This window comes from Myotis daubentonii, chromosome 12, assembly GCF_963259705.1.
Source record: "Myotis daubentonii chromosome 12, mMyoDau2.1, whole genome shotgun sequence".
Classification (NCBI taxonomy): Eukaryota; Metazoa; Chordata; class Mammalia; order Chiroptera; family Vespertilionidae; genus Myotis; species Myotis daubentonii.
In genome coordinates this window covers 26,886,121-26,913,895 of record NC_081851.1, presented here as the reverse complement: position 1 = coordinate 26,913,895, position 27,775 = coordinate 26,886,121, and the positions used below count along the sequence as shown (strand labels likewise).

General features: G+C 40.6%; 1 protein-coding gene across 1 annotated transcript in view; it reads left to right on the top strand.

Moving 5' to 3' along the window:
* The first annotated feature begins 3,095 nt into the window (after positions 1-3,095).
* DNAH6 (dynein axonemal heavy chain 6) overlaps positions 3,096-27,775 on the top strand; it is a 235,511-nt gene continuing 210,831 nt past the window's right edge. Inside the window, exons 1-3 of the mRNA XM_059659291.1 lie at positions 3,096-3,311; positions 17,026-17,196; positions 24,647-24,903. Of these exons, the coding sequence (XP_059515274.1) occupies positions 3,096-3,311; positions 17,026-17,196; positions 24,647-24,903 (644 nt within the window). The remainder of the gene's footprint in view (positions 3,312-17,025; positions 17,197-24,646; positions 24,904-27,775) is intronic.

The following is a 27,775-nucleotide window of genomic DNA, read 5'->3' as shown; positions in this document are numbered from 1 at the left end:
ATAACTGAATATTTTAAGATTGAGCAAATGCAGGTTGTCTGTGTGATAGGTAAAGCATTTGGTACGGAACTTGGCATTCAAAGCAAGAAACAAATATAAGGTTTTAAATAAGGACCAAAACGCTCACAAGAAGATTATGAGTTCTGGCTGTGATTAGGTCATCTGGGAGGAGCAGTTCAAAACCAGGGCTTTGTCCCAGTCTAGTGTGACGTTTCTTGATCACTGAGATAAGGCATCTTCAGCGAGCCACCCGCGCTGGGCTTTGGTGGAGACCCTCCATGTAGCATTAGCAGCGGTCATTTGGGGACCTAAGTAGGCGGGTCTAAATGCCAGAACAAGACCCAGGGTCCGCTTTGGTACATACGGCGCGGGGACTCGGTAACATGGGCTCGTGCTGTGCCTGACACTGGCTTACCTCCCAGGTGGAAAAGGAAAAAAAGAAAAAGAAGAAAAAAAACGGTGCAGTTGGAGGGAAAGAAGAGACCTCACTTCTTGCGCCTTTGGACACTCCAGGGAGGAGGGTGTGGGTGGGGTGGAGACGCAGCATTGTCGCTCCCTTTGACAGGGGGACCCGAACTGCTTACCAGCGCCTTTCCCTCTCCAGAGATTCTCGATTCTTTGAACCAGAGCAAATTAGATGAGCGTGAACGTCCAGTCAGCCTGGCAGAGGAAACAGGAAACAGGAAAGGTTCCTGCAGGAGGAGGGAGGGACAAGCAGCGCGGGTGGTGGATGAGCGAAGGAACAAACAGAACAGACCACCTCCATTGGCTGCCTCGCCTCCGGGCCTAGGGACTGCTCCGTTCCCAGCACGGAGGAGGGGCAGGGCGGGTCCAGGGCGGGCTCTCCACCAACCAGCGATGCAGGACCCGTGCGCCCCGGGGAGACCTGCTGGCTGCTAGGCAACGGGAAACTTCTCCCGGGGACGCCACCTTTCTACTCCCAGCCCTGGACTTGCTGTCTCTGGAGACCCGAGGCGGAGGAGGCGGCTGCTCTAGTCTGACTTGGTGAGTCTTGAGGAATCAAACCGTGGGGCTGGGCTCTGACTTCTAGACCAAAGACCGCATGGCTTTCGGAGCACACGAGGAAAAACTCCCACCGGCAGAGGAAGTCAGGGGAAAGGCATTGCAGCGATTCCCTAGCATGTTAGAGGGGGTGGGAAGTGAGGAATAGAGATTTCAGAGTGGTCAGATCTAGACCTGTGCTCTTCGCCACGTGGCTGTTCTGAACGGAGGTGTGCTCTACGTGTGAAATGCGCACCGGCTTCCAAGACAGTAACAACAAGGAAGATATCACATTGATACGTTTGATATTGATTATGTGTTGAAATGATACGATTTTGGATATGTTCAATAAAGCACATTATTAAAATCAGCGTCACCGCTTCCCTGTGTTGTGTTTTTGAATGTGGTTACTTGAAAAAAAATCAAAATTGCAGAGGAGACTTGCAATTTTCAAGAGCCCACTCTGCTTTGTTTTACAACATGCAGACTGCCTTCACACATGGCTGGCCAATAGCGTTAGAAACAAAAGAGGTGAGTCAGAGAATGGGCACCTGTTTTCCTGCCTTCCTCTGCCAGGCTCTGGTTGGGACTCCACCTCTGAGCTGCCATGCCCGAAAGGGGGAAGTCCAAGATTAAAAATAAAACCAGTGTAGAATAAATGGGATAGAAGAAGAGCTGAGGAGGGGCTGTACTGACACTAGAGTTTTGTAGACAACCGTTCCGTTCCATTCCAATCCCAACCCTGGCCCGGAGAGTGAGAGGTGGCAGGTCCAAGGGACAGAGAGAGTGTCTAGGACCCAGACAGCCTCCCACTCTAATGGGTCCCAGTTTAAGCCCACAAGGTAGGAAGGAAGAGTAGAGTAGGAACTCATTTCCAAACCATCTCCCTTGGGAATTCCTTCCATAAAGTGGGACAGTATCCAAGCTTCAGGCAACAGAGTGAGGCCCCCGCGGCTCAGTTCCCAAGTCATGTTGTCATTTGGAAGTTCCAGCCTAGAGATGATGTCAGGGTCTCCAGATTTGGGAGGCTCCCCTAACCGCCAGGCCTCTGGGACCAGGTCCTTGTACTTCTGGCAGAAAGAAGTCAGGGACATTAGTGTTCTTCATCTTAGCACAGGAGAGGTGGATCCACGTTCCACAGAGGCCTCATTCAATCACAGGCTGCCCTGAAATGGGATTTCGGCAGTAACACGTGATCAGGTCCCTTGAGTCATCACCTCATGGTACCATGATGTCCTCATCCATGATCCGAATCTCGCTTTCACTGGAGTTGGCAACTCAGTTCTTGGCTTGTTTCAGTGCAGCCCACCTCCTTGCTTTTTGCATCAGATTTGGATTGGCCAGATGCAGATCTAGACTAAAAGCCAGTCCAGCTGACTCCTGGTTGAAGAACTCAAGTGCCAGACTACCGTTGTGGAGAGAAGTGTCTCTGTCCATTGGGTGGGTTGGGAGTGTGAGTGGTAATGAGAATGCCATTCCACGACACAAGTCTCACAGTTCTAGTGTTCTAGGACCTGGCTGTTCAATGTGTTTGAATCAGAACCTTCACTTTAACAAGCGTCTTAAGAGATTCTCCTGCACATAAAAGTTTCAGAAGCACTATTTTAGAATATAGCCCTCAATTCTCTTCTTCCTTTGTTTGGTTTCTTCATGAGTATCTAGGCTGTAGTTCTCAGATAGCTTGTATTAGAATTACCAGCATTTTGGACAAGCATCCCAGGAGATATTTTCTTTACTCAAGTGCGAGAAACAATGATCTGAATACTTCAGTGCTAATTCCATTTCTTTTCATCATTCCCGTCTAGCCCAGTGTGGTCCCCAAATTAGTGGCAGCAGCAGCAGCAGCAGCAGCAGCAGCAATGCAAATGTCTAGGTTCCACCCCAACTATAGGACTTCTTGAAGGTCGGGCACAGTTCCTAATTTTCATTCCTCTGGCTCAAGTCCTCATTTTGGAAAGAATGGGGTAACTTCGATGGGTTTTCTTTGGCAGTGAGCAAACTCAGCTCTCCCTAGTTCTTAAGTCCCCATCCACTTCCCCAGTTCTGTTGCTCTTCATGTGTCTTTTCCTGACCCTACACTTGCAGGAATAAGGATGGCTTTTCGCATCTCTGAAATGGACTCCGAACTCGAAAATATTGACAAGCCGGTGTCAAATCCAAACCTACAAAGTAAAAAAGCAAAGAGAAAACGGATTTTTGTAACACCCATGGAAAATGCAGACGATACACAAGTCCTTTTGTTCAAACGCAAAACCAAAGCCCAGGAGAGGACAAGAAAACGACAGCAGCCTAGAAAACTAGAGCCTCTGGTAAGTTCAAGATCCAACATCTTAGCCACTTTGGGCTACCGAGGAAGTTGCAAAATTGTTCTGGGAGGGGATGGAATATTTCTAGACATTTACCAGAGAAGAAAAGAAAATCTGAAAGTTAAGACTTGTTTGTGAAGGTGTAGACACAATTACTTATTTTAAAATATTGAATTCTAAACAGTTTGCAGTGGGAGGGATATGGTGGCGAACCAAATTTTCTAGTAGATAAATCTTCTCTAGGATTATGGACAATATGATACTTAACTATGTAGATTTAAGGCTCTTTTGGATATTAGGCTACCATTTAATACTGGGAACTTAAGTAAGATATATATATATATATGTATGTATATATATATATACACACACACACACACATATATACATACACACACACACACACACACGCACACACACAGGCATACCTCAGAGATATTGTTGGTTCAGTTACAGACCACTGCTATAAACTGAATATTGCAATAAAGTGAGTCACACAAATTTTTTACTTTCCCAGTATGTATAAAAGTTGTTTACACTATACTGTTGTCTATTAAATGGGCAATAACATTATGCCTAATATACAATGTACAAACCTTTATTAAAAAATACTTTGGGTTGAGTGTTGACCTGTGGATCAGGAAGTCATGGTTTGATTCCTGGTGGGGGCACATCCCAGGTTGTGGGCTCCATCCCCATTGTGTGGTGAACAGGAGGCAGCCGATCAATGATTCTCTCTCATCAATGATGTTTCTATCTCTCTCTCTCTCTCCTTTCCTCTCTGAAATCAATCAAAATATATTAAAAGATACTTTGTTGCTAAAAAATGCTAGCCATCATTTGAGCCTGTTGGAAAAATAGCACCAATAGAACTTGCTCAATACAGGGTTGCTACAAAACTTTAATACCTAGAAAAGGCATTACTTGCAAATTGCAATAAAACAAAGTGCAATAAAATGAGATATGCCTGTAGTAATATAGTTTCATTATTGTTAAAGTAAATGCCTGGTGTCCTGAACTATTTTATGCATGTCTGAATATATTTAATTTTTAAGAACTCACTTATGCCTTTGGATAATTATAACCCCATGTAAAGGAGCCGTGAAAGTGCATATAATAAAAAGTGAAAAGTCTCATCTCCATTCTCAGACAGTAACTACTATTGTTGGTGGTTGCCCCTCAGGCTGCTTTATATGTTTATTCAAATGTATGTGTGTGTGTGTGTGTGTGTATGTGTGTGTGTGTAAACATTTGTAGTTTTAAAGTAAGATTATACAGTACATACTGATAGTCAGAGGTTCTTTTCACTTATGTAGAAATCTTTCTCATCCATGCATTCAGAGGTATCTTTTCTACCAGCTGCACTGTATTTGTTGCCCGTTTGTACCGTAAGATGGTATCCATCAAGTGGTCTCCTATTGATGGGAATTCAGGTTACTTCCTTTTTGTTTTGTTGTTATTATTTTGCTATTGCAGACAATGCTGCATTGAATGGCCTTTCTTTTATACATATAAAGACGGGTTCCTAGAAGTGGCATTTAAAAAATATTTTTATTGATTTGTAGAGAGAGAGAGAGAGAAAGAGGGAGAGAGAGAGAAATATCACTACGAGAGCAAAACATTAATTAGTTGCCTCCTGCATGTTCCCTACCAGGGATTGAACCCACAACCTGGGCCTGTGCTCTGATAGGGAATCAAGCCAGTAACCATTTTGTGCACGGGATGACAGCCAAGAAACTGAGCCACACCAGCCAGTCCAGAAGTGGCATTTAAAATTTTTTTTTTAATTCTTTATTGTTTAAAGTATTATATAAGTCTTCTTTTTCCTCCATTGACTCTCCCTGGCTGCCTCCACCCTCCAGCACATGCCCTTACCCCCCTACTATCTGTGTCCATTGGTTATGCTCATATGCATGCATACAAGTCCTTTGGTTGATCTCTAAACCCCTTCACCCTCCTCCTTCCCTCATAGGTTGGACAGTCTGTTCGATGCTTCTATGACTCTGGTTCTATTTTTCTTCATCAGTTTATGTTGTTCATTATATTCCACAAATGAGTGAGATCGTATGACATTTACCTTTCTCTGACTGGCTTATTTCACTTAGCATAATGCTCTCCAGTTCCATCCATGATGTTGCAAATGGTAAGAATTCAGAAGTGGCATTTGTATAAGTCATAAAATATGTACATTTTTTAATTTTGAAAAATATCGCCCAATTGTACTCTAAGGTTTAACCAGTTTACCTTCCCACCTACAGTGTATGAGAGGGCCTGTTTACTCACATCGTTGCTGAACCTGACACTATCATTTTTATAAATATTTGCTAGACTGATATGTTAAAATAAATGGCTTCACATTGCTGTAATTTTCATCTTATTAGTAGTGTATATTTTTATTTATTCATTGGCATATGTTATTTATTTTGTGGATTCTGTTCATAACTTTTTTCCACTTTAGATTGTTTACCTTTTCCTATCAGTTTTTGAGGTTTTAAAAAAATACATATTATGGATATTAAATCTTATTTCACTGTTTCTCAAAGCTGAGTACTGATTCCTTTTGAAGGAAAACATTCTTGAAGACCCAGAGTGCTGATTTGTTATTTTAATTATAATGTTACTTTATGTAAAAAGATTAACTAGGTATTAATTCAAATTTTAATAAACAAAATAGCATCTTAAATACAAAGAAAACTACATAACCAATACAAGTAATAACTAACAAAAATGCAAATGAACAGATGCTATTGGGTGAACACCAAACTTTCCTTTTGCAAGGTGGTTGCGGTACTGACTTCTGCTGCTCTTTCTTGGGGGGTTCACTGTGCCTGCACTACATGTTGTATGGAGTGTCAGGGCCTCTGTACTATTTTGCTTCCATGAAATTAGTATTAAACCTTTACATTTATTTATCTCTAACCTTCACTTGACAAAAGAGTATAACTAATCTTTGATGATCAAAGTTGTTCTTTTTGTCATCACTGCAATAAATTCATGTATATAAAATGTTTATTATGCACCTCTGATGTGCCAGGCTCTGGGCCATGTCCTGGGGATACAGCAATGAACAAGGCAGACAGATTGCTGTTGACATTGTAGTAATCCTAAACAATCAGACTGAACAATTGCATCTAATGATGGGTGCTATTAAGAAAATAGTTCAGGAAATGTGGTGGAGACAAATGGCAGGCTGCTTTACACTGGGTGACTACAAACGTCTCCCCGAGGAGATGTCATCCGAATAAATCCCAGATTATTGCTGCTGCAATTTTGATAGGGCTTGCATGGAATCTGAAGATTGCTTTGGTTAGTATGAATATCTAATTTAATAAAAGACAAACATGCAAATTGACCATACCTTTGCTACATCTTAAGCCATGCCCACCAGCCAGTCAGAGCAACCATATGCAAATTAACCCAACCAAGATGGCGGCCAGCAGCCATGGAGCTGGAGCAAGCAGGAGGCTTGGTTGCTCCAGTGACGGAGGAAACCAAGCTTCCCACCCATCCTGGCTGGCTCTGAGCTCCACTGAAGGCAACAAAGTTTTCATTATAGAAGGTAAATAAATCTTGGTATAAAAAAAAAGAAAAAAGGAGAGGCTGGGAGCTTCCATCACTGGGAGGCTTGGCCAGCCTGAAAACGGCCCTCAGCCCCTCACCCAGGCTGGCCAGGCACCCCAGTGGGGACCCCCACCCTGATCCAGGAACCCTTCAGGGCAAACCAGCCAGCCCCACCCATGCACCAGACCTCTATCCTATATAGTAAAAGGGTAATATGTCCCCCAGCACCGGGATCAGCAGAGCCTTACAGTTTTCAGAGTCATCTCCTTGGTTAAATTTATCTCTAGGTATTTTATTTTGATACAACTATAAATGGAATTGCTTTCTTAATTTCTCTTTCTGCTAGTTCATTATCCTAATATATAAAAAGCAAGGGACTGTCATGACCTAAACGACCATACCATATGGAAGACCAAACAGCAGGCTGCATGGGGCGACCAGGCCAGCAGGAGGATTAATGAGGGACGACCAAATGACTGAACAGCAGACTATGTGGGGTGACCAGGCTGGCAGGGGGGTTAATGAGGGACGACCAAACGACTGAACAGCAGACTGCATGGGGTGACCAGGCCGGTAGGGGGGTTAGTGAAGGACGACCAAACGACTGAACAGCAGGCTGCATGGGGCGACCAGGCCGGTAGGGGGGTCAGTTGGGGGCAACCAAGTCGGCAGGGGGGCAATAAAGGGCAACCAGTTCAGTGGGGGGGGGGGGGAGTTGGGTGTGACCAGGATGGCAGGTGGGACAGTTAAGGGCAATCAGGCCACAAGTAGAGGCAGTTAGGGGTTATCAGGCTGGCAGGGGGGATAGTTAGGGGTAATCGGGCCACAGGAAGAGGCAGTTAGGGGTGATCAGGTTGGCAGGGGGGCAGTTAGGTGCCATCAGGCAGGCAGACAGGTGAGCAGTTAGGAGCCAGCGGTCCTGGATTGTGAGAGGGATGTCCCGGATTGGAGAGGGTGCAGGCTGGGCTGAGGGGCCCGCCCCCCCCGCCCCCACCCCGTGCACGAATTTCATGCACTAGGCCTCTAGTTAGTATATAGAAATATAGCATATTTCTATATGTTAATTTTGTTATCTGTAACTTTACTGAGTTAATTTATTAGTTAATACTTTTTGGTGGAATCTTTAGGGTTTTCTATATGCAGAATTATGACATATGTAAGCAGTGACTGTTTTACTTCTTCCCTTCCAATTTGGATGCCTTTTATTTCTTTTTTCTTGCTGTGGCTAGGACTTCCAATACTATGTTGAATAAGTGATGAGGGTGGGCATCCTTATCTTGTTCCATTATCTTTTTACCATTGAGTATGTGAGTTGTGAGTTTGTCATATATAGTCTTTATTATGTTGAGGTATGTTCCCTCTATATCTACACTGTTGACAGTTTTTATTGTAAATGGATGTTGAATTCTGTCAATTGTTTTTTTCTGTATTTATTGAAATTATCATATGATCTTTATCTTTTGTTTTGTCAATGTGGTATACCATATAAATTAATTTGTGGTTGTGGAACTGTCCTTGCATTCCTGGAATAAATCAAACTTGATCACAGTGTATGATCCTTTAATTTATTGTTGAATTCAGTTTATTAATATTTTGTTAAAGTTTTTGCATCTAAGTTTATTATGGATATTGGCCTGTGATTTTATTTTATTTTTTGTAGTGTCTTTTGTTTTATTATCAGAGTATTGCTGACTTCAAAAATAAGGTTGAAAGCATTTCTACCTCTTCAACTTTTCAAAATAGTTTGAGGATAGGTATTAATTTTTTTTAAAGTTTGGTAGGTTTCTCCTGTGAAGCTGTCTGATCCTGGCCTTGTATTTGTTGGGAATTTTCTGATTACTGATTCAATTTTGTTACTAGCGATTGGTCTGTTCGAATATTCTGTTTCTTCTTGGTTTAGTCTTGGAAGTTTTTATTTTTCTAGAAATTTATTCATTCTTCTAGGTTGCCCAATTTTTTTTTTTTTTACATGTAATTGTTCATAGTATTCTCTTGTGATCCTTTGTATTTCTGTGATGTTGTTTGTAACTTCTCCCTTTTCATTTCTGATTTTATTTATGTTGGCTCTCTCTGTTTTACTTAATGAGTTTCACTAAAGACTTATCAATTTTATGTTTTCAGAGAACCAGTTCTTAATTTCATTGGTCTTTTCTATTGTTTTTTTTTTCTCTCTGTTACATTTATTTCTACTCTGATCTTTATAATTTTTTTTCTGCTACTGACTTTCTTTAGAACCAAAGATAGATTGTTTATTTGATATTTTCTTGTTTCTCAAGGTAGGTCTGTATTACTATGATTCTCCCTTAGACTTTGGAAAGTTGTATTTTCATTTTCATTGGTTGCAAGGTTTTTTTTTGTTTGTTTGTTTGTTTGTTTTTTTAAAATATATTTTATTGATTTTTTACAGAGAGGAAGGGAGAGAGAGAGAGAATCAGAAACATCGATGAGAGAGAAACATTGATCAGCTGCCTCCTGCACATCCCCCACTGGGGATGTGCCCGCAACCCAGGTACATGCCCTTGACCAGAATCGAACCTGGGACATTTCAGTCCGCAGGCTGATGCTCTATCCACTGAGCCAAACCGGTTTTAGCAGTTGCAAGGTTTTTTAAAATTTATTTTTATTTTCTCATGACCAATTGTTTACTTAGTAGCATGTTGTTTAGTCTCCATGTGTTTGTGGGTTGTTTTTCTTTTTCAGTTTTCTTCTTCTAATTGATTACTACTTTCATTACTGTTAGAAAAGATGCTTGATATGATTTCAGTCTTCTTGAATTTATTGAGGTTTGTTTTATAATCTAATATGATCTATCCTGGCGAATGTATCATGTACACTTGAAAAGAATGTTTCTGCAATTTTGGGGAGAATTGTTCTATAAATATCTATTAAGTCTATTTTATCTAAAATGTCATTTAAAGCCAATGTTATCTTATTGGTTCTCTGTCATGATGATTTATTCATTGATGTAGGTTGGGTATTGAAGTCCCACTATTATGTATTACTGTCAGTTTCTTCACACATGTCTATAGATGGCTATATATTGGATGTGTAAATATTTACAAATGTTATATTCTACTCTTGGATTGATTCCTTTATCATTGTGTAATGCCCTTCTTTGTCTCTTTTTATTTTTATTTTTTTGTTAACACTCACCCAAGGATATTTTTCCATTGCTCTTTTAGAGAGAGTGGAAGAGAGAGAGAAAGACAGAGAGAAACATCGATGTGAGAGAAACATCAATGTGAGAGAAACACATCTATTAGTTGCCTCCTGCACATGCCCAGGGCCGGGAGCCTGCAAGCAAGGTGCGTGCCCTTGACCTGAATCGAGCCCGGGACCCTTTGGTTCACAGGGCAGTGCTCTATCCACTGAGCCAAACCAGCTAGGGCTAGAGTTGCTGTTTTAAGATGATAGATCTTTAAGTTTGAATGCATTCTAAAAGCACTAAATTTTACTCCCCCACCCACATTTTATATTTTTATGTCATATTTTAGATATTTTTGTTTTGTTTATCCCCTATCTACTTATTGTAGTTATAGTTGATTTTGCTACTTTTGTCTTTTAACCTTCATACTAGCTTCTTTTTTTTTTTTTTTTAGAGACAGTAAGCATTTATTTACCTACTAACATAAAGTAATGTTTAACAAATTCTAAACATAACATGGGCTCAATGCAGAAAACTTGGAAAGCACTGGAAGATACAAAGTTGCGGGAGTTGTCGGCGGGGGGGAAGAAAAATAACACAGGGTGGGGAATAAATAAAATCCCCCAAACAAAAAAAAGTGAAAAGGAAAGTCTAACAAACGTTCAGAAACTGGATACGGAGTTGTCATAAAACCCTGCATCATTTCTGGCAATGCTGTCCTGCTCCGGGATTGAGAAGTCATAAAATCTCAGGGAGCTGCCTTCCCAGAAGCCACTTGAAGCCTGCTGGAGGAAATCTTCTAGAACCTTCTCCAGATGCCTACTATCCATGAGGCCACTGGTGTGGGTGGTGGCCCTGGTCTGGCCCCTCTGGCCTGTTGCATGTCCCACAGTAGAGCACAGAGGTACCGGGTGCCCTAGAACCAGTCTGCCTGAGCTGCGCCCTCTCTCTGCAACAATTTCCTAGGTGGCCTCAAAAGAGTTTCCTCACTTCTCTGTGCCCCAACTTCCTTATCTGTGAAATGGGGATCCTAATAAATGGATCAGTGTGAAGTGCTTAGGACAGAAGTGCGTGCACATGGTGGTTGTTGCTGTGACTCCAGATACACCCCAAACACTAATTTAGTAAAACCAGTTGCTTTAAGAACACAGTGTGGGAGAGAAGCAGCCCGAGGAAGCTCAAGCAGCATTCCCTCAAGGGGCTTCCACGTCTTGTCCAGGACTGACTGCCAGAAGTTGCGTGAGGCATGGGCCACTTGTTGTGTGTTTCCTTCCCATGTCCCGCGTGGGTCAGGGTTCAGGAACTGGAAGCAGAGCCGCACACAAATGGAAACGAAAAGACAAGAGATAATTTGGAAATATTGGGGGACCAGGCGGGCAAGTCCAACTCAAGGGGAAGGACTTCCACCTGTGCTCAGGCCTTCCACCAAGCTTTTATTGATCTGGGATGCACCCATAGCATACCCCTTAGGCAGGCGACCCCCTGCAACAGGCAGACTAGCCCTTCAGCAAGGATTTACATAATAATAAATGGGGGAGTAGTTTCAGCTACCACTGTCTGGACCAGGGGTGGGCAAACTTTTTGACTCGAGGGCCACAATGGGTTCTTAAGCTGGACCGGAGGGCCGGAACAAAAGCATGGATGGAGTGTTTGTGTGAACTAATATAAATTCAAAGTAAACATCATTACATAAAAGGGTACAGTCTTTTTTTTTTTTTTTAGTTTTATTCATTTCAAACGGGCCGGATCCGGCCCGCAGGCCGTAGTTTGCCCCCGGCTGGTCTGGACAAACAGAGGTGGCGCCTAGCTCCAACCTCTGCTAGGGCTTCAAAGGCACCCAGCCTTCAGGGGGTTATCTGTCTACGCTTATCAGATAGTGAAGGCAATAAACAGTTTCCCACACCACTTCCAGTTTGGTTTCAAATTGTTGGCTTATTTGTATTATTTAGTGAAGAAATGCCAAAACAGAGCCCCAAAAGCAAACAGTTCAACACTCTGTGATGTATGTCTTCCTTTAAAGTCTGGGATGGTTGTGTGGAAGTGTCTCAAAGTCATGACTGAGACTCTTCGTGAAGGAGGGCACAGGCCTGTCCCACTGTCTGAGGCTCTGGTCTTGTTGCCACTCGATCTGCTGTGCTGACACCTTGCTCAGTACACAGTAGGTGCCCAGTAAAGGCTTGTGAAAGAATGAACAAATGGATGAATGAATGGGACTCAGTCATCATAGGAAAAGGTGCAGAGACAAGAACATTTCCTGCTGTCAAAGCTTAAGGCTGTCATCTGGTTTGAGATTTGATCCCAAGGTTCAAATGCTGTCAGCTCTTATCATGTTGGGGGAGGGGACACCTGTCCCCCAGACCATGGACCCTGCCATCGATGTTTGTTCAACTTTCTTTTTCATTTTCTTATTTCTTTTTAATTTAATTTATTTTTTTTTATTGATTAAGTTATTACATATGTGTTCTTATCCCCATGTTACCCCCTATCCCACCCACTCATGCCCTCACCCCCTGTTGTCCGTGTCCTTTGGTTAGGCCCATCCTCCCCTACCTTCCCTCCGAGGCCTGACAGTCCGATCAATGCCTCTCTGACTCTGGATCTGTCCTTCTTCATCAGTTTATGTTCTTCATTATATTCCACAAATGAGTGAGATCATATGGTATTTATCCTTCTCTGACTGGCTTATTTCACTTAGCATAATGCTCTCTGGCTCCATTCATGCTGTTGCAAATGGTAAGAACTCCTTCTTTTTTACTGCAGCGTAGTATTCCATCATGTAGATGTACCACCGTTTTTTAATCCACTCATCTACCGATGGGCACTTAGGCTGTTTCCAGATCTTAGCTATGGTGAATTGTGCTGCTATGAACATAGGGGTGCATATATCCTTTCTAATTGGTGTTTCTAGTTTCTTGGGATATATTCCTAGAAGTGGGATCACTGGGTCAAATGGGAGTTCCATTTTTAGTTTTTTGAGGAAACTCCATACTGTTCTCCATAGTGGCTGCACCAGTCTGCATTCCCACCAGCAGTGCACGAGAGTTCCTTTTTCTCCACATCCTTGCCAGCACTTGTTGTTTGTTGATTTGTTGATGATAGCCATTCTGACCGGTGTGAGATGGTACCACATTGTCGTTTTGATTTGCATCTCTCGGATGATTAGTGACTTTGAGCATGTTTTCATATGTCTTTTGGCCTTCCTTCTGTCTTCTTTTGAAAAGTTTCTATTTAGGTCCATTGCCCATTTTTTGATTGGGTTGTTTATCTTCCTTTTGTTAAGTTGTATGAGTTCCCTGTAAATGCTGGAGATTAAACCCTTATTGGTGATAACATTGGCAAATATGTTCTCCCATGCAGTGGGCTTTCTTGTTGTTTTGTTGATGGTTTCTTTTGCTGTGCAGAAGCTTTTTATTTTGATGTAGTCCCAGTTTCCATTGCCCTAGGAGCTGTATCAGTGAAGACATTCTAGCTTTTGAAGTGGAAGAGTGGCTGTGTTTACTATGTATTTGCCTTTACCAATGAGATTTTTTTCTTTTCATATATTTTGTTATTTCTGGTTATTGTCTTTCCTTTTGCCCTTAAATAAGACTCTTGAACATTCCTTATAAAGCCAGTTTAGTGATGATGAGTTTCTTTAGTTTTTATTTGTCCAGAAACCTCTTTATCTGTCCCCTAATTCTTAATGATAATCTTACCAGGTAGAGTATTCTCAGTTGTATGTTCTTTTCTTTTGGCACTTTAAATATATTCTGCCACTCCCCTCTGCCCTACAGAGTTTCTGCTGAGGAGTTAGCTGATAACCTTATGAGGTTGCTCTTATATGTGATATTTGTTTTTCTCTTGCTGCCTTCAATATTCTCTCTTTAACTTTTACCATTTTCATTACTATATGTTTTGGTATGGGTCTCTTTGGGTTTATCTTGTTTGGAACTCTCTGTACTTCCTGTACCTGGATGTTTGTTTCTTTCCCCAGGTTAGGAAAGTTTAGAGCCATTATATTTTCAAATAAGATTACTGCCCCTTTCCCTCTCTACTTTCTGGGACTCCTCTACTCCTTTATGTTGTCTCAGAGATCCCTTAAGCTATCCTCATTTTTTAAAATTCTTTTTTCTATTCTTATTAGGGTATTTCTACTATTCTCTCTTAAACATTGCTAATATATTCTTCTGTATTATCTAATTATTATTGATTTCTTCTAGTGGGTTTTTATTTCAGTTATTGTATTATTTAGCTCTGATTGGTTCTTTTAATATTTTCTTTACTGTACTAAGTCTTTGTTAAAGTTCTCACTGTATTCTCTATTCTTCTCCCAGGTTCAATGAGCATCCTTATAACAGTTACTTTGAATTTTTTTAATTAAAGTTATTGACATAACATTGGTTAATAACATATAAATTTCAGGTATATGACACTATTATTCAATATCTGTATACTCTACTGCATGCTCATCACCCAAATTCTAGTTTCCTTTTGTTAATATGCATTTGATCTCCTTTACCCAATTCACCTCCTCCCACACCCTTTTCTTCTCTAGTAACAATCATTCTGTTGTCTGTACCTATTGATGAATGAGTTTGGTTTTGTTAGTTTACTTGTTACTTTTCATTTTATAGTCCACATGTGAGCAAAATCATAAGACTTTTGTTCTTTTTCATCTGATTTATTTCACTTAACATAGTACTCTCAGGATCCATCTGTGTTGTCACAGATGGCAATATTTTATCTTTTATTGCAAATGATACTTCCAGTAGGGGCTAATATCCAATACAACTCAACAACTAGAAAAAAATATGATTAAAAAAGGGCAAGGGATTTGAATAGATATTTTTCCAAGGAAGACATAGAGATGGCAAACAGACATATGAAAAGATGTTCAAGATTACTTGTTCTTAGGGAAATAAAAGTCAAAACCACAGTGAGATATTACCACACCTGTCAAATGGCTATCATAAAAAAGACAAGAAATAGCAAGTGTTAGAAAGGGCATGATAGAAAGGATACACAGTTGGTGAGAATGTAAATTGGTGCAGTCACTATGGAAAAAGTACAGAATAGAACTGCTGTATGATCTAGTAATTCCTCTTCTGAGAATTTAACCCAAAAATATAAAAACACTAATTTGTAAAGATATTGTACTCCTATATTCATTGCAGCATTATTTACAATGTCCAAGACATGGAAACAACCCAGTATTCATCAACAGATGATTGGATAAAGATGTGAGTACACACACACACACACACACAAACACACACACACACACACTGGAAAACTAGTCAGCCATTAAAATGAATTCATTAAGTTGAATTCTCTATCAGGAAAATTACTTATCTTCATATCACTAGTGTTTTTCTCTGGCATTTTTCTTATTCTTCCCTTTGGAACATATTAGTTTGTTTCCTCATTTCGTTTGGCTTTCTGTGTTTGTTTTTATGAATGAAATGAAAGTGGCCTTGTGTAAGAGTAACCACTGTGTAGACTGCATGTGCTAGGTAGCTTTGGCAGTCTGGCTGGAGCCTATGTGGGCACAGGCAGTGCCAAGGGCGCCCTGGCAGGCTGACTGGCCAAAGCTGGGGAAGGCATGACTGAATTGGTCACCGCATGCAGCCCCAGGACCTCCAGGCAAACCTGCTGGGCAGGTTTGGAACAAGCGTGGGGAAAAGTCGTCCAGGTCCTGTGGCTTTAGGGGCACCCCATCAGGCCAGCTAGCTGGGTCTGGAGTGGGCTCTGCTAAGTTGGCCCAGAGCAAGCTGTGGCAGCCTTGCAGGCTGTACCAAGCACTTGAACTAAGCTCCCACCCATGCTATCTAGGTGGAGGGGGAAGGTAGCAATAGCACTTGCTGGCCCCTCCAATTCTGGAGAATTCCTGCAGTTTCCCGCCCATTTAGCAGGCATTTGGGGGGCTAGTCAATAGTTTTTGTTTTTTCATGTATAGTCTAGGTGCACTTTAAGACATTGTTTTATTACTGTGCCCCAGGGCAGATGAGTCTGCACATGGATTTGCTGGTGATATCCTTTCCTACTGCAGGTTGCCCAACTGGGGTAAGGTTTCTGTGGTTACTGCATCTCCATCGCTCCTCCCCTTCTGTATGTAGTCCCTCTCTCATTTAATGTGCAGAAACTATTCAATCCACCTTCAGTTGTTCTTCAGGAGAAGTTGCTATATACATAGGTGTTTAAGGTATACATTATTCTGTGTGTCTGTGGAAGGTGAGTTCACAGACTTCCTACATTTCCATCTTGGACCCCCCACTCTCCCTTCGTAACTGTGATGTTGGTCTTATTCCTTTCCTCATTGTTATATAGCTGAGATTTCCCCTCCTACTCTCATTACCAGCTAGTCTTTTCTTTTCTTCTGTGAGTGACTCGAGCAATTTTTATCCAAAACCAAATGTAAACTTAACAGCCATTTGCTATATTTACTCTCAAGCTTATTTTTTCTCAATCCCATATAAAATATTAGGTAAAATCATAATGCTTAAAAAGTTAAAGTCATTATAGTAAATTTTATTTCACTTTTTTGTTTAAAGCTGGATTTTTTCCTGCCTTAATTTGAAATGAGATGGGCCTTAGATAATGCCACCATTTTATTTTTTAGATTTTCAGTCAGTTATGGCAATACGAAGTGATTAATGACTTTTGGGCAAGGTTGGAAGATTGTAAGATTCTTCCTATAGTAGCTCTAGTAGTGAATGGTGGGGGTTTGTAAAGGATAATTAGTGAGTTTAGGACTTTATGCCCCTGAGCCCTTTCTATATTATAACCTTAATCCTAGAAGTATTTCTGGGTATTTAGAATACAGAATTAATAGAAACCAACTAGAAAAGTCTAGTCAAGCAATAGTCTATGGATAGACAATGGTGGCAGCTGCTACAATGATTGTAGTTTCGACAGGAAATTAGTCCCAGGAGGAAATAAATTTCCATCAGGGATAGAGTCCAAAGATAGTGAAGAATAAGACAAGTTCACATTAATATTAAAAAGATTAACATGTCTCTTTGTTCCCTGAAGCCAGTGCTAAAAGTCTACCAAGACCATAAGAGGCCAGAATACATATACAAACAGTATCAACTCCCACCGACCATTTCTGGAATCATGAAACCATCAAGAAGCATTGAAGAAACTTCTGTCAAACCACCCATTCAGTCTCCTCAGCATGCAGATGTGTTGGAAAAAACACAGGTATAGTATGTAAAGTCCTTAAGTGGCCATTTTAAGTCAATTTTAGTTTTATGTAGCATTGCTAACCTGCTTTTAATGCACAAGAATAGCAGCAAAATCTGTTTCTATCCGGTTGCATAAAGAATTTTGGGAATGTACTATTTCTCAGTTCTTCCTATTTAAGGAAAATTTGGACAGTAGAGGAAAATCATAAAGGAAACTCTCAGCGTCTGTACAGTGTCTTCTGATCTCTTGCATATTAAAAGAAGACATAATATTGTTTTAACTTTTATGAAATTTTCATCATTGTTCCCCCGAAATGGCAATCTCTGAAGACCTTGGTAAAAGACAATAAAGTAGAAACTGAGCCAGATAGATAACTTTTCTAACTGGTGAGAGTTGTAGAGTGGAGAGGCTGTTTTGCAGGCAATCTATATATATAACAGCCAAGCGACTAGAAGGACGGAATGACCAGAATGACTGGAACAACTGGAATAACCGGTCGCTATGTTGAGCACTGCAGCGGCCAACTGGCCCAATCGGGTCCCCAATTGGCCCCGCCCAACCTCCTGCATCCCCTCCCCCTCGCCGGCCTGACCTGATCGGCCCCCATTGGGGCTGGCCCGCCGGACCCCACCTGTGCATGAATTTGTGCACCGGACCTCTAGTAAGTGAATAATAGCGTTGGTGAGAAATCACCAGAGTATTGCTTTAAATGAATACTTATAGATAATTCAAGAAAGGAGCAGAAATGGGTGGGAGAAAGTATGGAGGATACACACAATAATGATACTAATAGGGCCAAGATTTCCCTGAGCTTTTTTTTTTTTTTTTAAATATATTTTATTGATTTTTTACAGAGAGGAAGGGAGAGAGATAGAGAGTTAGAAACATCGATGAAAGAGAAACATCGATTAGCTGCCTCCTGCACATCTCCTACTGGGGATGTGCCTGCAACGCAGGTACATGCCCTTGACCGGAATCGAACCTGGGACCTTTCAGTCTGCAGGCTGACGCTCTATCCACTGAGCCAAACCGGTTTCGGCATTCCCTGAGCTTTTTGTTCAGAGGATTCTTCAAACAGATTTGTTTAACACAGCCGTGGACAAACTACGGCCCGCTGGCCGGATCCTGCCCGTTTGAAGTGAATAAAACTATAAAAAAAAGACCGTATCCTTTTATGTAATGATGTTTACTTTGAATTTATATTAGTTCACACAAACACTCCATCCATGCTTTTGTTCCAGCCCTCTGGTCCAGTTTAAGAACCCATTGTGGCCCTCGAGTCAAAAAGTTTGCCCACCCCTGGTTTAACATCTCAGTACTAATTGTCTTTCAGGCATTGGGCTACAGTGCTTAAAACAGAGAGTTGGGGACTTGCCCTTAAGGACTTCAGAATCTGGAGGTGGGCAGATGGATAAGTGTGTGATAAGAGCTTTCATTGGTCATTTAATGAATAAAATGATGGAGAACTAAGTAGAAGGAAAGCTACATCCAGTATCCAAGGATATGGTCAGTGGAGGAATAGCTTACCCTATGGAACTGCACTAAGCTTTGAAGAATGAGTGGAAAGTTAATGAGGCAGGTAAGGTGGGAGAGTTTAGGGTATGAAGAGCCAGCTGGGTTTTGGTGAGATTATACTGAGAGAATGATATAATATGATTGAATAAAATTGTATAGCTTCAGTTCACTTGTTTTCTGTGAAGTAAAGAGAGTGAGCTCTCTGAAATAGGGCCAAGACAGATCTGTTTGCCTATCAATTAATTCATTTTGTATGAGGGGGCTTCAAGAGCTTGCATTTAAAGAAGAGGAGAGAAATTGTGCGGGTAACTGGGATGAAGGGAGGAAGTTGGGAAGGAACGTTAGGTGTGAGTTATACTTTATTGTAGCTGTAACTAAGTGAAGAATTAAGTATAGAGTTAGGGGTTGAAGGGAGATGTGGACGAAAGGGGGATCTAGCATATAAAAGAAGAAGGGTCTTTATTCTCAGAGGAGGCTTATTTCTGGGGGGTATTGATTTCTCAAAATTAGTTTAGAATGGAAATGCAATGATAAGGATTTCCAGAGAGATGGAGGGAGGAAGGGAGGAGGGGAGGAGGAGGAACGTTGGAGGCTTTACTTCTGCCAATTAAGCAAGATTAACTTAACAGTTTGGTCAGGGCGTCCATCACAGAGGAAGTTCCTTCCACATTTTAAGAATAAATGCTTCCTTTATTCCATCCCCCACCTCCAAAAATCTGAATTTTTGTGACTACTTAAATTGAATCACATCTTTACACTGATTTCTTGTTTTATTGCCCTTTGCTAAACAGTGTTTCACAGATTTTTTGTTTGTTTGTTTGTTTGTTTTTTTACAAATGCAAGGCAAGACCCATCACTAGCAAAAAGATGACAGTTTGCTTCATTGCAATACTTATTCTCTTATGGTCATCTGGAGCTGAACCTGCAATATCTCTGAGCTATGCCTGTAATTAGAAATTGTACTCAGACAAAAATGTGTAAGGTTATTGTTGAATAAATCTTTCATTTACTAGTAGAATGCAGTAAAACCTTTAAAAGGAAATAAGGAAGAAAATCAGTGCATTTTTTGTTGAAATATCCTATATAATAAAGAGCCAGGGCGTAACGACCATTACGACCTAAGGCTCGCCCAGACCGGAAGTCAGTGCTGGGTTGCTGTGGCTGCAGGTCGGCTATGCCAGGCGGGAGTCAGTCTGGTCTGGAGTCAGTCCCGCGCCGGAGCCAGTCCCGGGCAGTAGTCAGTCCTGGGTCATGTAAGTGGAAACCGTAAGAAATAGAAACAAGGCAGACCTATCCCTCCACATGGGGAGATATTGGCAGAAGAATAGCAGGGAGCCAGAACTCCCACCATCTCATAACAATCATGAATACCCATCCCCCTTCCCCGGCACACACACCTACAAACCTTGAGCCAAGTGGGGAGCCTGGACTTCTACTCTCTTCTTGAAATAATGAGGTGGTTTCTCACCCTTCCCTTACCAGAGCAGTATCAAAGCAAAGCCAGATAACACAGGGTTGAAAAAGATCCAGAGTTTCATAATGCTCAAAATTTCTAGGTTTCAATTATCAAATTATTCATTTAAAGAAGCAGAAAGATCTAAAACTGAATAAAAAAGATAATGGATACTAACACTGAGATAGTAGAGATGACAGAGTTATTTGATAATAAGTTTAAAGCAGCCATCAAAACAATCTTTACATGAGTGATTTTGAACATCCTTAAATCACTAGAAGTCACTTAAATGGGAAAAAAAAGAAAGTTATGGCAAGTAAATAGAAAATCTCAGCAAAGAAAATGAAGCTATAAAGAAGAACCAAATGAAAGTTATAGTACAGAAGAATATAATAACTGAAATAAATGACTCGGTGAATAGGCTCAAAGCAGAATGGATGGAACAGAGGAAACATTCAGGGAACTAGAAAATATAACAATAAAAATATCCAATGAGAATAGGGAGAATGGACTTGAAAACAACAACAGAAAAAGATCAGAACCACAGGAACCAGTGGAGTCATAACAACAACACAAAATAAATAAAAACTGTAACATTTGGAGTCCAGGAAGAAATTAAAGGAGATGGAGCTGAAAGAGTACTTGAAGAAATAATGGCTGAAAACTCTTCCAATTGGTCAAAAGACAGAAATCGTCAATTTTAAGAAGGTGAGGAAATACAATATGAGAGAAACCCAAAGATGGCAACACCCACATCGTAGTCAAACTTCTGAAAAATAAAAATAAAAACAAAGAAAAAAATCTTGAAAGTTCTGAATGACAAATAACACTGTATCTATAAGGAAAAAGTAATTCTCATGACAATAGGTTTTCCATTAAAAACCATAAATTCTAAAAATAAAAGAACTGTCAACAGAGTCCTATTTCCAATGAAAATATCTTTCAGCAACATGAGGAAAATCAAGGCACCTCAGGAAAGAGAAAACAAAAATGTAAACAAGAATTGATAAAGAATAATATCCAAGTCTCAAAATATATATGAAATATATTCAATATCATCTCTCCAGGTAAACTCAGATTTATTCCTCCATTACTTACTTACCAGAATAGCTAAAATTAAATAGGTTTATAATATTAATTATTGGCAAGTATCTGCAGGATCTGGAACTCTCATTCACTGCAGGTGGTTGTATAACTTAGATAAAAGGATGCAAAACTGTATCTACTAAAACTAAACATATGCCCATAGCGTGAGTCATTAAATTTACTGCTTTTATATATCCAAAAGACATGAGCATATAGGTCCTCAAAATCATATGTGAAAGGATGTTTAGCGTACCTTTATTCATAATATTTTAAAATTAGAAACAACTTACAAATCTGCCTACAGGAAAATGGAAGAGTGGTAGTAAATTCAAATAACAGAATACTGTGCACCTACAAAAAAAGAATAAAATCCTGATATGAAGAACAATATGGGTTAATTTCATAGATATGTTGAGCAAAAGAAGTGAGACACAAATGAGAATACATCATATAAATACACTGATATGAATTTCATGAACTGATGGTACTATCAATGATTATAAAGGTCAGAAAATTAAGAAATTCTGAGGGTAGTAGTCAGAAAGGGGGATGAAAGAAACTTCTGAAATCTTGAAAAAGATTCTACATCTTATACTGGGTGTTACATAAGTAAGCAAGTTTGATCTCTACATTTACTTTTCATGCACAGGTGGAGTTAAATATAAGTGTTTTCTAGCACTGCAAGTCACTTATTATTTGAGCTTGGGTTCCTCCACTTTCAGAGTCCATGCTAATCTCCATTATGTCATATTACCATCTGAAGATAAATAGTGACATCAAGACTAATTCTACAGCTCAGTAACTCTGAAAAATAAAAGAGGATTTATCCTGATTAAGAACTCTGAAGAAATCATACTAATAATTCAATATAATTCACCACATATTCTGCATAAAATATTATCTCAAATGGAGTACCAATTATAATTCAATAATTGGAATTTACGAGGAAGTAAAAGAGTAGGTCTTTTGTTATTCTCATAGCTTACAGACTCAGTAGTAATACTGATAAACTATTGGAAAAGTAGGTTTTTACTTTTTCTACAAATATTTAAATTGTTTGTGTAATAGCAAAAGACTGTAAATTTTTAGCCTAAACAGTTTAATATATTTTCATTGTTAATTTTAGAGAGGAAGGGAGAGTGAGAGGAAGATACAAACATCAATGATGAGAGAGAATCATGCAGGGCTTCCTCCTGCATACCCCACACTGGGGATCTAGCCTGCAACTTGGGCATGTGCCCTAACCAGGAATCAAACTGTGACTTCTTGGTTCATAGGTTGATGCTCAACCACTGAGAAACACCAGCCAGGCAGCCTAAACATACTTTAAAAAGTGACTGTCATATAATGGGAAATGAGACATTAAAGTAATATGTAATCCTATATAATAAAAGGCTAATACGCAAATTGACCAAGCAGCGGAACAACCGATTGCTATGACATGCACTGACCATCAGGGGGCAGATGCTCAATGCAGGAGCTGCCCCTGGTGGTCAGTCCACTCCCACAGGGGAAACACCATTCAGCCAGAAGCCCTGAGCCAGCTCACTGCTGGCAAGTACAGCGGTAGTGGTAGGAGCCTCTCCCGTGGGGAGTGGGCCTAAAACCATCAGTTGGACATCCACTGAGTGCTCCTGGATTGCAAGAGGGCACAGACTGGGCTGAGGGCTTACCCTGAGTGCATGAATTTCGTGCACTGGGCCTCTAGTTAATACTATAGTCTCATAAAAATATTGGTTGACCATAGCCCTTTTGAAACATTGGAACAAGACAATGTGTATTTTCTCTGGTTCTGGGTATCTGGTTTTGTCTATTCTTTTACATAAGGAAATTTTGCTGTTGCTGCTCTCCCTGGCCAGTAAGTAAAAGAAGAACTCTTTATCTTTTTGCTTCAAAGATGCATTTCCTTCAGCTCTGAGCTTTCCAGAATTCTGCTCTCAAACTTCCATTTAACATGGCATATTTAACTCAAGATGGAGAATAATGATCTCTCTGAACACAAACTTTCTGAGGAAGTTGTCCCACAGAGCTAATGATAATAAATCTCTCGCAGGCACGGCAGCCTCTGTTAGCTATGCTAACAGGCAATAAAAAGATCACTTATGTGTTTACATCAATTATTTAACAAAACAGGTCTGCAATGGTGATTCTTTTATCTAAAAGCTGCTTACCTCTGTACTGTCAAGAGAGGCAAGGTGGTGTCTGTTGGAATTGTCAACTTTTCTCAAATGTGGTTACTCACCTCGTCCATAGGAGGAGAGGATGTGGGTGATGCTGCCCCAAAAGTTTGTCCAGGAGGAACAAAGAAGTGTGAGTGGCACTGAGAGTGCAGACTGTGGAGCCCAGGGAAAAGGGCACAGCTCAAGGGTGTGAATGCGTGTGGATGTGCCTTGATGCTCCAAGTATGGTTCATGAGCCGGTAGCATCCCCATCTCTTGGGAGCAGGTTGGAGATGCAGAATCTTAGGCTTTTCCCCAGACTGACTGACAGGAACTACATTTTAACAGGATGCCCAGGTAATTCCCATGCACATTGACATGTGAGAAGCATTGCTGGCCAGAACTGGCAGTTACGAGTGAAAAACCTGTATGCTTTTCCAAGGCTATTAAATAATGGCTCCCAATGCTCAGTGTAACTACCCCTCACATTCACACACAAAAACACACACACGATAGTTTATTATGAGTTATGATCACAACAGTAGAAGAAAGATTTCACTCATTTAAAAACATCAGGCAGTCCCTAACCGGTTTGGCTCAGTGGATGGAGCGTCGGCCTGCGGACTGAAGGGTCCCGGGTTCGGTTCCGGTCAAGGGCATGTACCTTGGTTGCGGGCACATCCCTGGTGGCGGGTGTGCAGGAGGCAGCTGATCGATGTTCCTCTCTCACCGATGTTTCTGCCTCTCTGTCCTTCTCCCTTCCTCTCTGTAAAAAAATCAATAAAGTATATTAAAAAAAAAAAACACATCAGGCAGTCAGAACAAGGTGAGACAGTTGAGGGGAGAGACCACAGTAAGGGTCAGGGCAGAGCATCTGAGCAAGGAGAGTGGTGGGCTCCCATGAACTCCAGAGAGCTGGTAGTATTTTGATTTCATAAACATTGAGTTATAGGAGAAGAAAAGGAAATAGGAGCTGATGTGGGCTGTTTTGTGGGAAGGGAATGGATATCTGGGTAGGGAGTACTGAGGAGGAATATCAGTGCCTAACAATTGTTTGAAAATTTCCAGTTCCGAAATGCTTCCCTTTGAGCCCTGAACATCTCAGGTACTGTAGTAATTGGTCCTTGATGTTAATATCTTGTCACTTTTTTATAGCTTTCTTTTTTCAAATACCCTCCCCCTTACCTCCCTGACCCCATATCTATGACTTCATTTTTGCTTTAATCCATTCACCCTTTTTGGTTTTATTTAGATCCATGGGCCCTCTGCTAAGATATTCTCTCCCTCTCCTCAGAAACTTCCACCTATTGGAAGAAGAGGTCTCTATAAGACCAGTTACTCATCTTTGCCTACGTACACATTCGAGGACCGGGAAGATGTTGTTAAAGCCAACATCAGTGATCCCTTGGAAATCATTCAAATATTACGTGAAAATGAACATCTTGGATTTCTTTATATGATTCCTGCAGTGCCAAGGTCTTCAATTGAATATGATACCTATAATCTGAAGTAAGTTCTCTTGTATGAAACCACTCATTAATATTAAAAATTATACAGATTGCAAATGTTACCCATAATTCATTGGGTGTTAATGATAAATATGAGCCCTAGTCATTTTGGCTCAGTAGATAGAGCATTGGCCTGTGGACTGAAGAGTCCCAGGTTTGATTCCAGTTAAAGGCACATGCCTGGGTTGCAGGCTTGATCCCCAGTAGGGGGCATGCAGAGGCAGCCGATCAATGATTCTCTCTCATCGTTGATGTTTCTCTCTCTCTCTTTCCCTCTCCCTTCCTCTCTGAAATCAATAAAAATGTATTTTTTAAAAATGATAAATATGATACAATATAATTTTGGTTATCATCCAATGGTACATGAATCTTAATCACAACAATTTTATTGATTTTGCCTTCATTTATGGACATTATCTATTTATGAAGCACTTCTGTTTCTCATGTTTATATTATGTAATGTCATTTTAAATAAGTATTACAAACATTTTTGTTATTTTGAGATTACTGAGAAAAGAAGATGGCAATGCCTAAAAAGTAGATGATGCATTATTTGTAATACATGTCATTTTAACTGACATTAGTTGTTGAAATATTCTTTTCTTAAATATCATAATAGTCTAGCTTTGCCACCAAATTCTTTGAATAACCTTCCCCATTCTCTGCTGTGTATGATGATAAAAGGACCTTCTAGGAAATACCTTGTTCTCCCCAATAATAGTTTTATTGTGTCAGATAACATGGAAGACAGCCCTCCTACTGGGGAGAAATGGGAGAGAAGATAACCATTGTACTTAAAATGATAGAATTATTGTATGTACAAAAGAGCTGAACAGGAGTGAAAAATAATTTGTAGAGAGAACAGACATGCTTATGGAAATCTAATTATTCAGGAAAATGTGTTGAGTAGCCACTCTATAGCAGAAACTATTCTAGGTGCTAGAGATATATTAGTGAACCATCCAGATTAAAATTGCTACCCTTGTGGAGCTTATATTTTAGCAGAGGGAGACAATATAAATACGATACATGAGTAAGTTTATATGGAATACTAGGAGGTGATAAGTATTATTTTATATAATAAAACCCTAATATGCAAATCAACTGAACAGCAGAACGACCAGTTGCTATGATGCGCACTGACCACCAGGGGGCAGACGCTCAATGCAGGAGCTTCCCCCTGGTGGTCAGTGTGCTCCCACAGGGGGAGCGCCACTCAGCCAGAAGCCAGGCTCATGGCTGGCAAGCACAGTGGTGGTGGCAGGAGCCTCTCCCCACTCCATGGCAGCTCTAAGGAGCAGCAAGCCGAGCGGTAAGGAGCAACGAGCAGGTGGGCAGTAAGGAGGTAGGGGTTCTGGACTGCAAGAGGGATTCCAGACTGCAAGAGGGCAAGGCTGGGCTGAAGGACCCCCAGTGCATGAATTTTGTGCACCGGGCCTCTAGTAGAAAAAAAAAAGAGTAGAGCAAAGGGAGTTGGGAGTTCTTGGGAAGAGGTTGTGAATTAACCAGGGTGGTCAGGATGGGCATCATTGAGAAGCTGGTATTTGAACAGGGACTTGAAGGAGAAGAGGCGTGAATTATGTGGTGGTCAGGAGAGGGAAGAAGAGCATTCCAGACAGAAGGAAAGTGAATATGAATATCCCAAGCTAGAGCATACTTGGTATGTTCAAGAAGTGAAGAGGAGGCTGGTATGACTAGTTGAGTGAATGAGAGCTAGGGAACAGATCACACAGCACCTTGCTGGCCATTGTAAGGACATTAGCCTTTACACTGAGAAAAATGGAGAACCATGGTAAGATTTCAAGCTGAGAAGTGTTAAGATCTGAATTACATTTTGAAAAGGACCACTCTGGCTGCTATATAGACTTTTGAGAAACAAGAGTTGAAACGGAAAGAGCAATTAGAAGGTAATTACTCAGGTGAGAGATGGACTAGGTGGCAGTGGTGGAAGTGGTAAGAAGTAGGTCAAATTCTGGAAGTAATTAGAAGGTCAAGTCAACAGGATGTTTTTATGAACTGTATGCAAGGTGGACAATCAGAGAGGAGTCCAGGATGACGTTAATGACTCATTTTCCAGAACAAGAGAAAGGTAGAGTTGTTATTAACTGAGATACAGAAGAGTGGATGGAAGAAGAGAGTTCGGTTTTGGACATACTTATTTTCGGATGCCAAAGGTAGAAAAGAAATGGGGTGCTAGGTGAAAGGAAATTAGGATCAGGGTGAGGTATTCTTTTTAAGATGAGAGAAATAGCTTGTGTGGTGGTTGTTTTTTTAAGATGAAAGAAGTAACATATAATGGAATTGAAAGCCCTTTGATGTAAAAAATACTATTGCACACTTAATAAGACTACAGCATAGTATAAACATAATTTTACAAGCAGTGAGAAACAAAAAAAAATTGTATGGCTCCTTTTATTGCAATATTGATTTTATTGTGTTGGTCTGAAGCCAAACCTGCAATATCTCTAATGTATGCCTATACTGAAGATGGGACTGGAAACTATGCTTTTGTCTAATTGGGAAAATAATTGTATTTTTAGATTAATGAGCACTTCTTCTAGGGGAATTGAGCTGATGTTTTATATTTAGACTGACAGTAATGATGCTTGATAGTAATATTCCAGGCACAGTTTTAAGAAGGTAGTGTTGGACCTGGCCGGGTGGTTCAGTTGGTTGGGTGTCGTCCCGTGCACCAGGAGGTTGCAGGTTTGATCCCATGTCAAGGGCACCTGCCTGGGTTGCAGGTTCAATCCCCAGTAGGGTGCGTGCAGGAGGCAGCTGATGAATGATGTGCTCTCACATCGATCCTTTTCTCCCTCTCCCTTCCTCTCTCTCTAAAAGTCAATAAAAACTATTTTTAAAAACAGAAGATA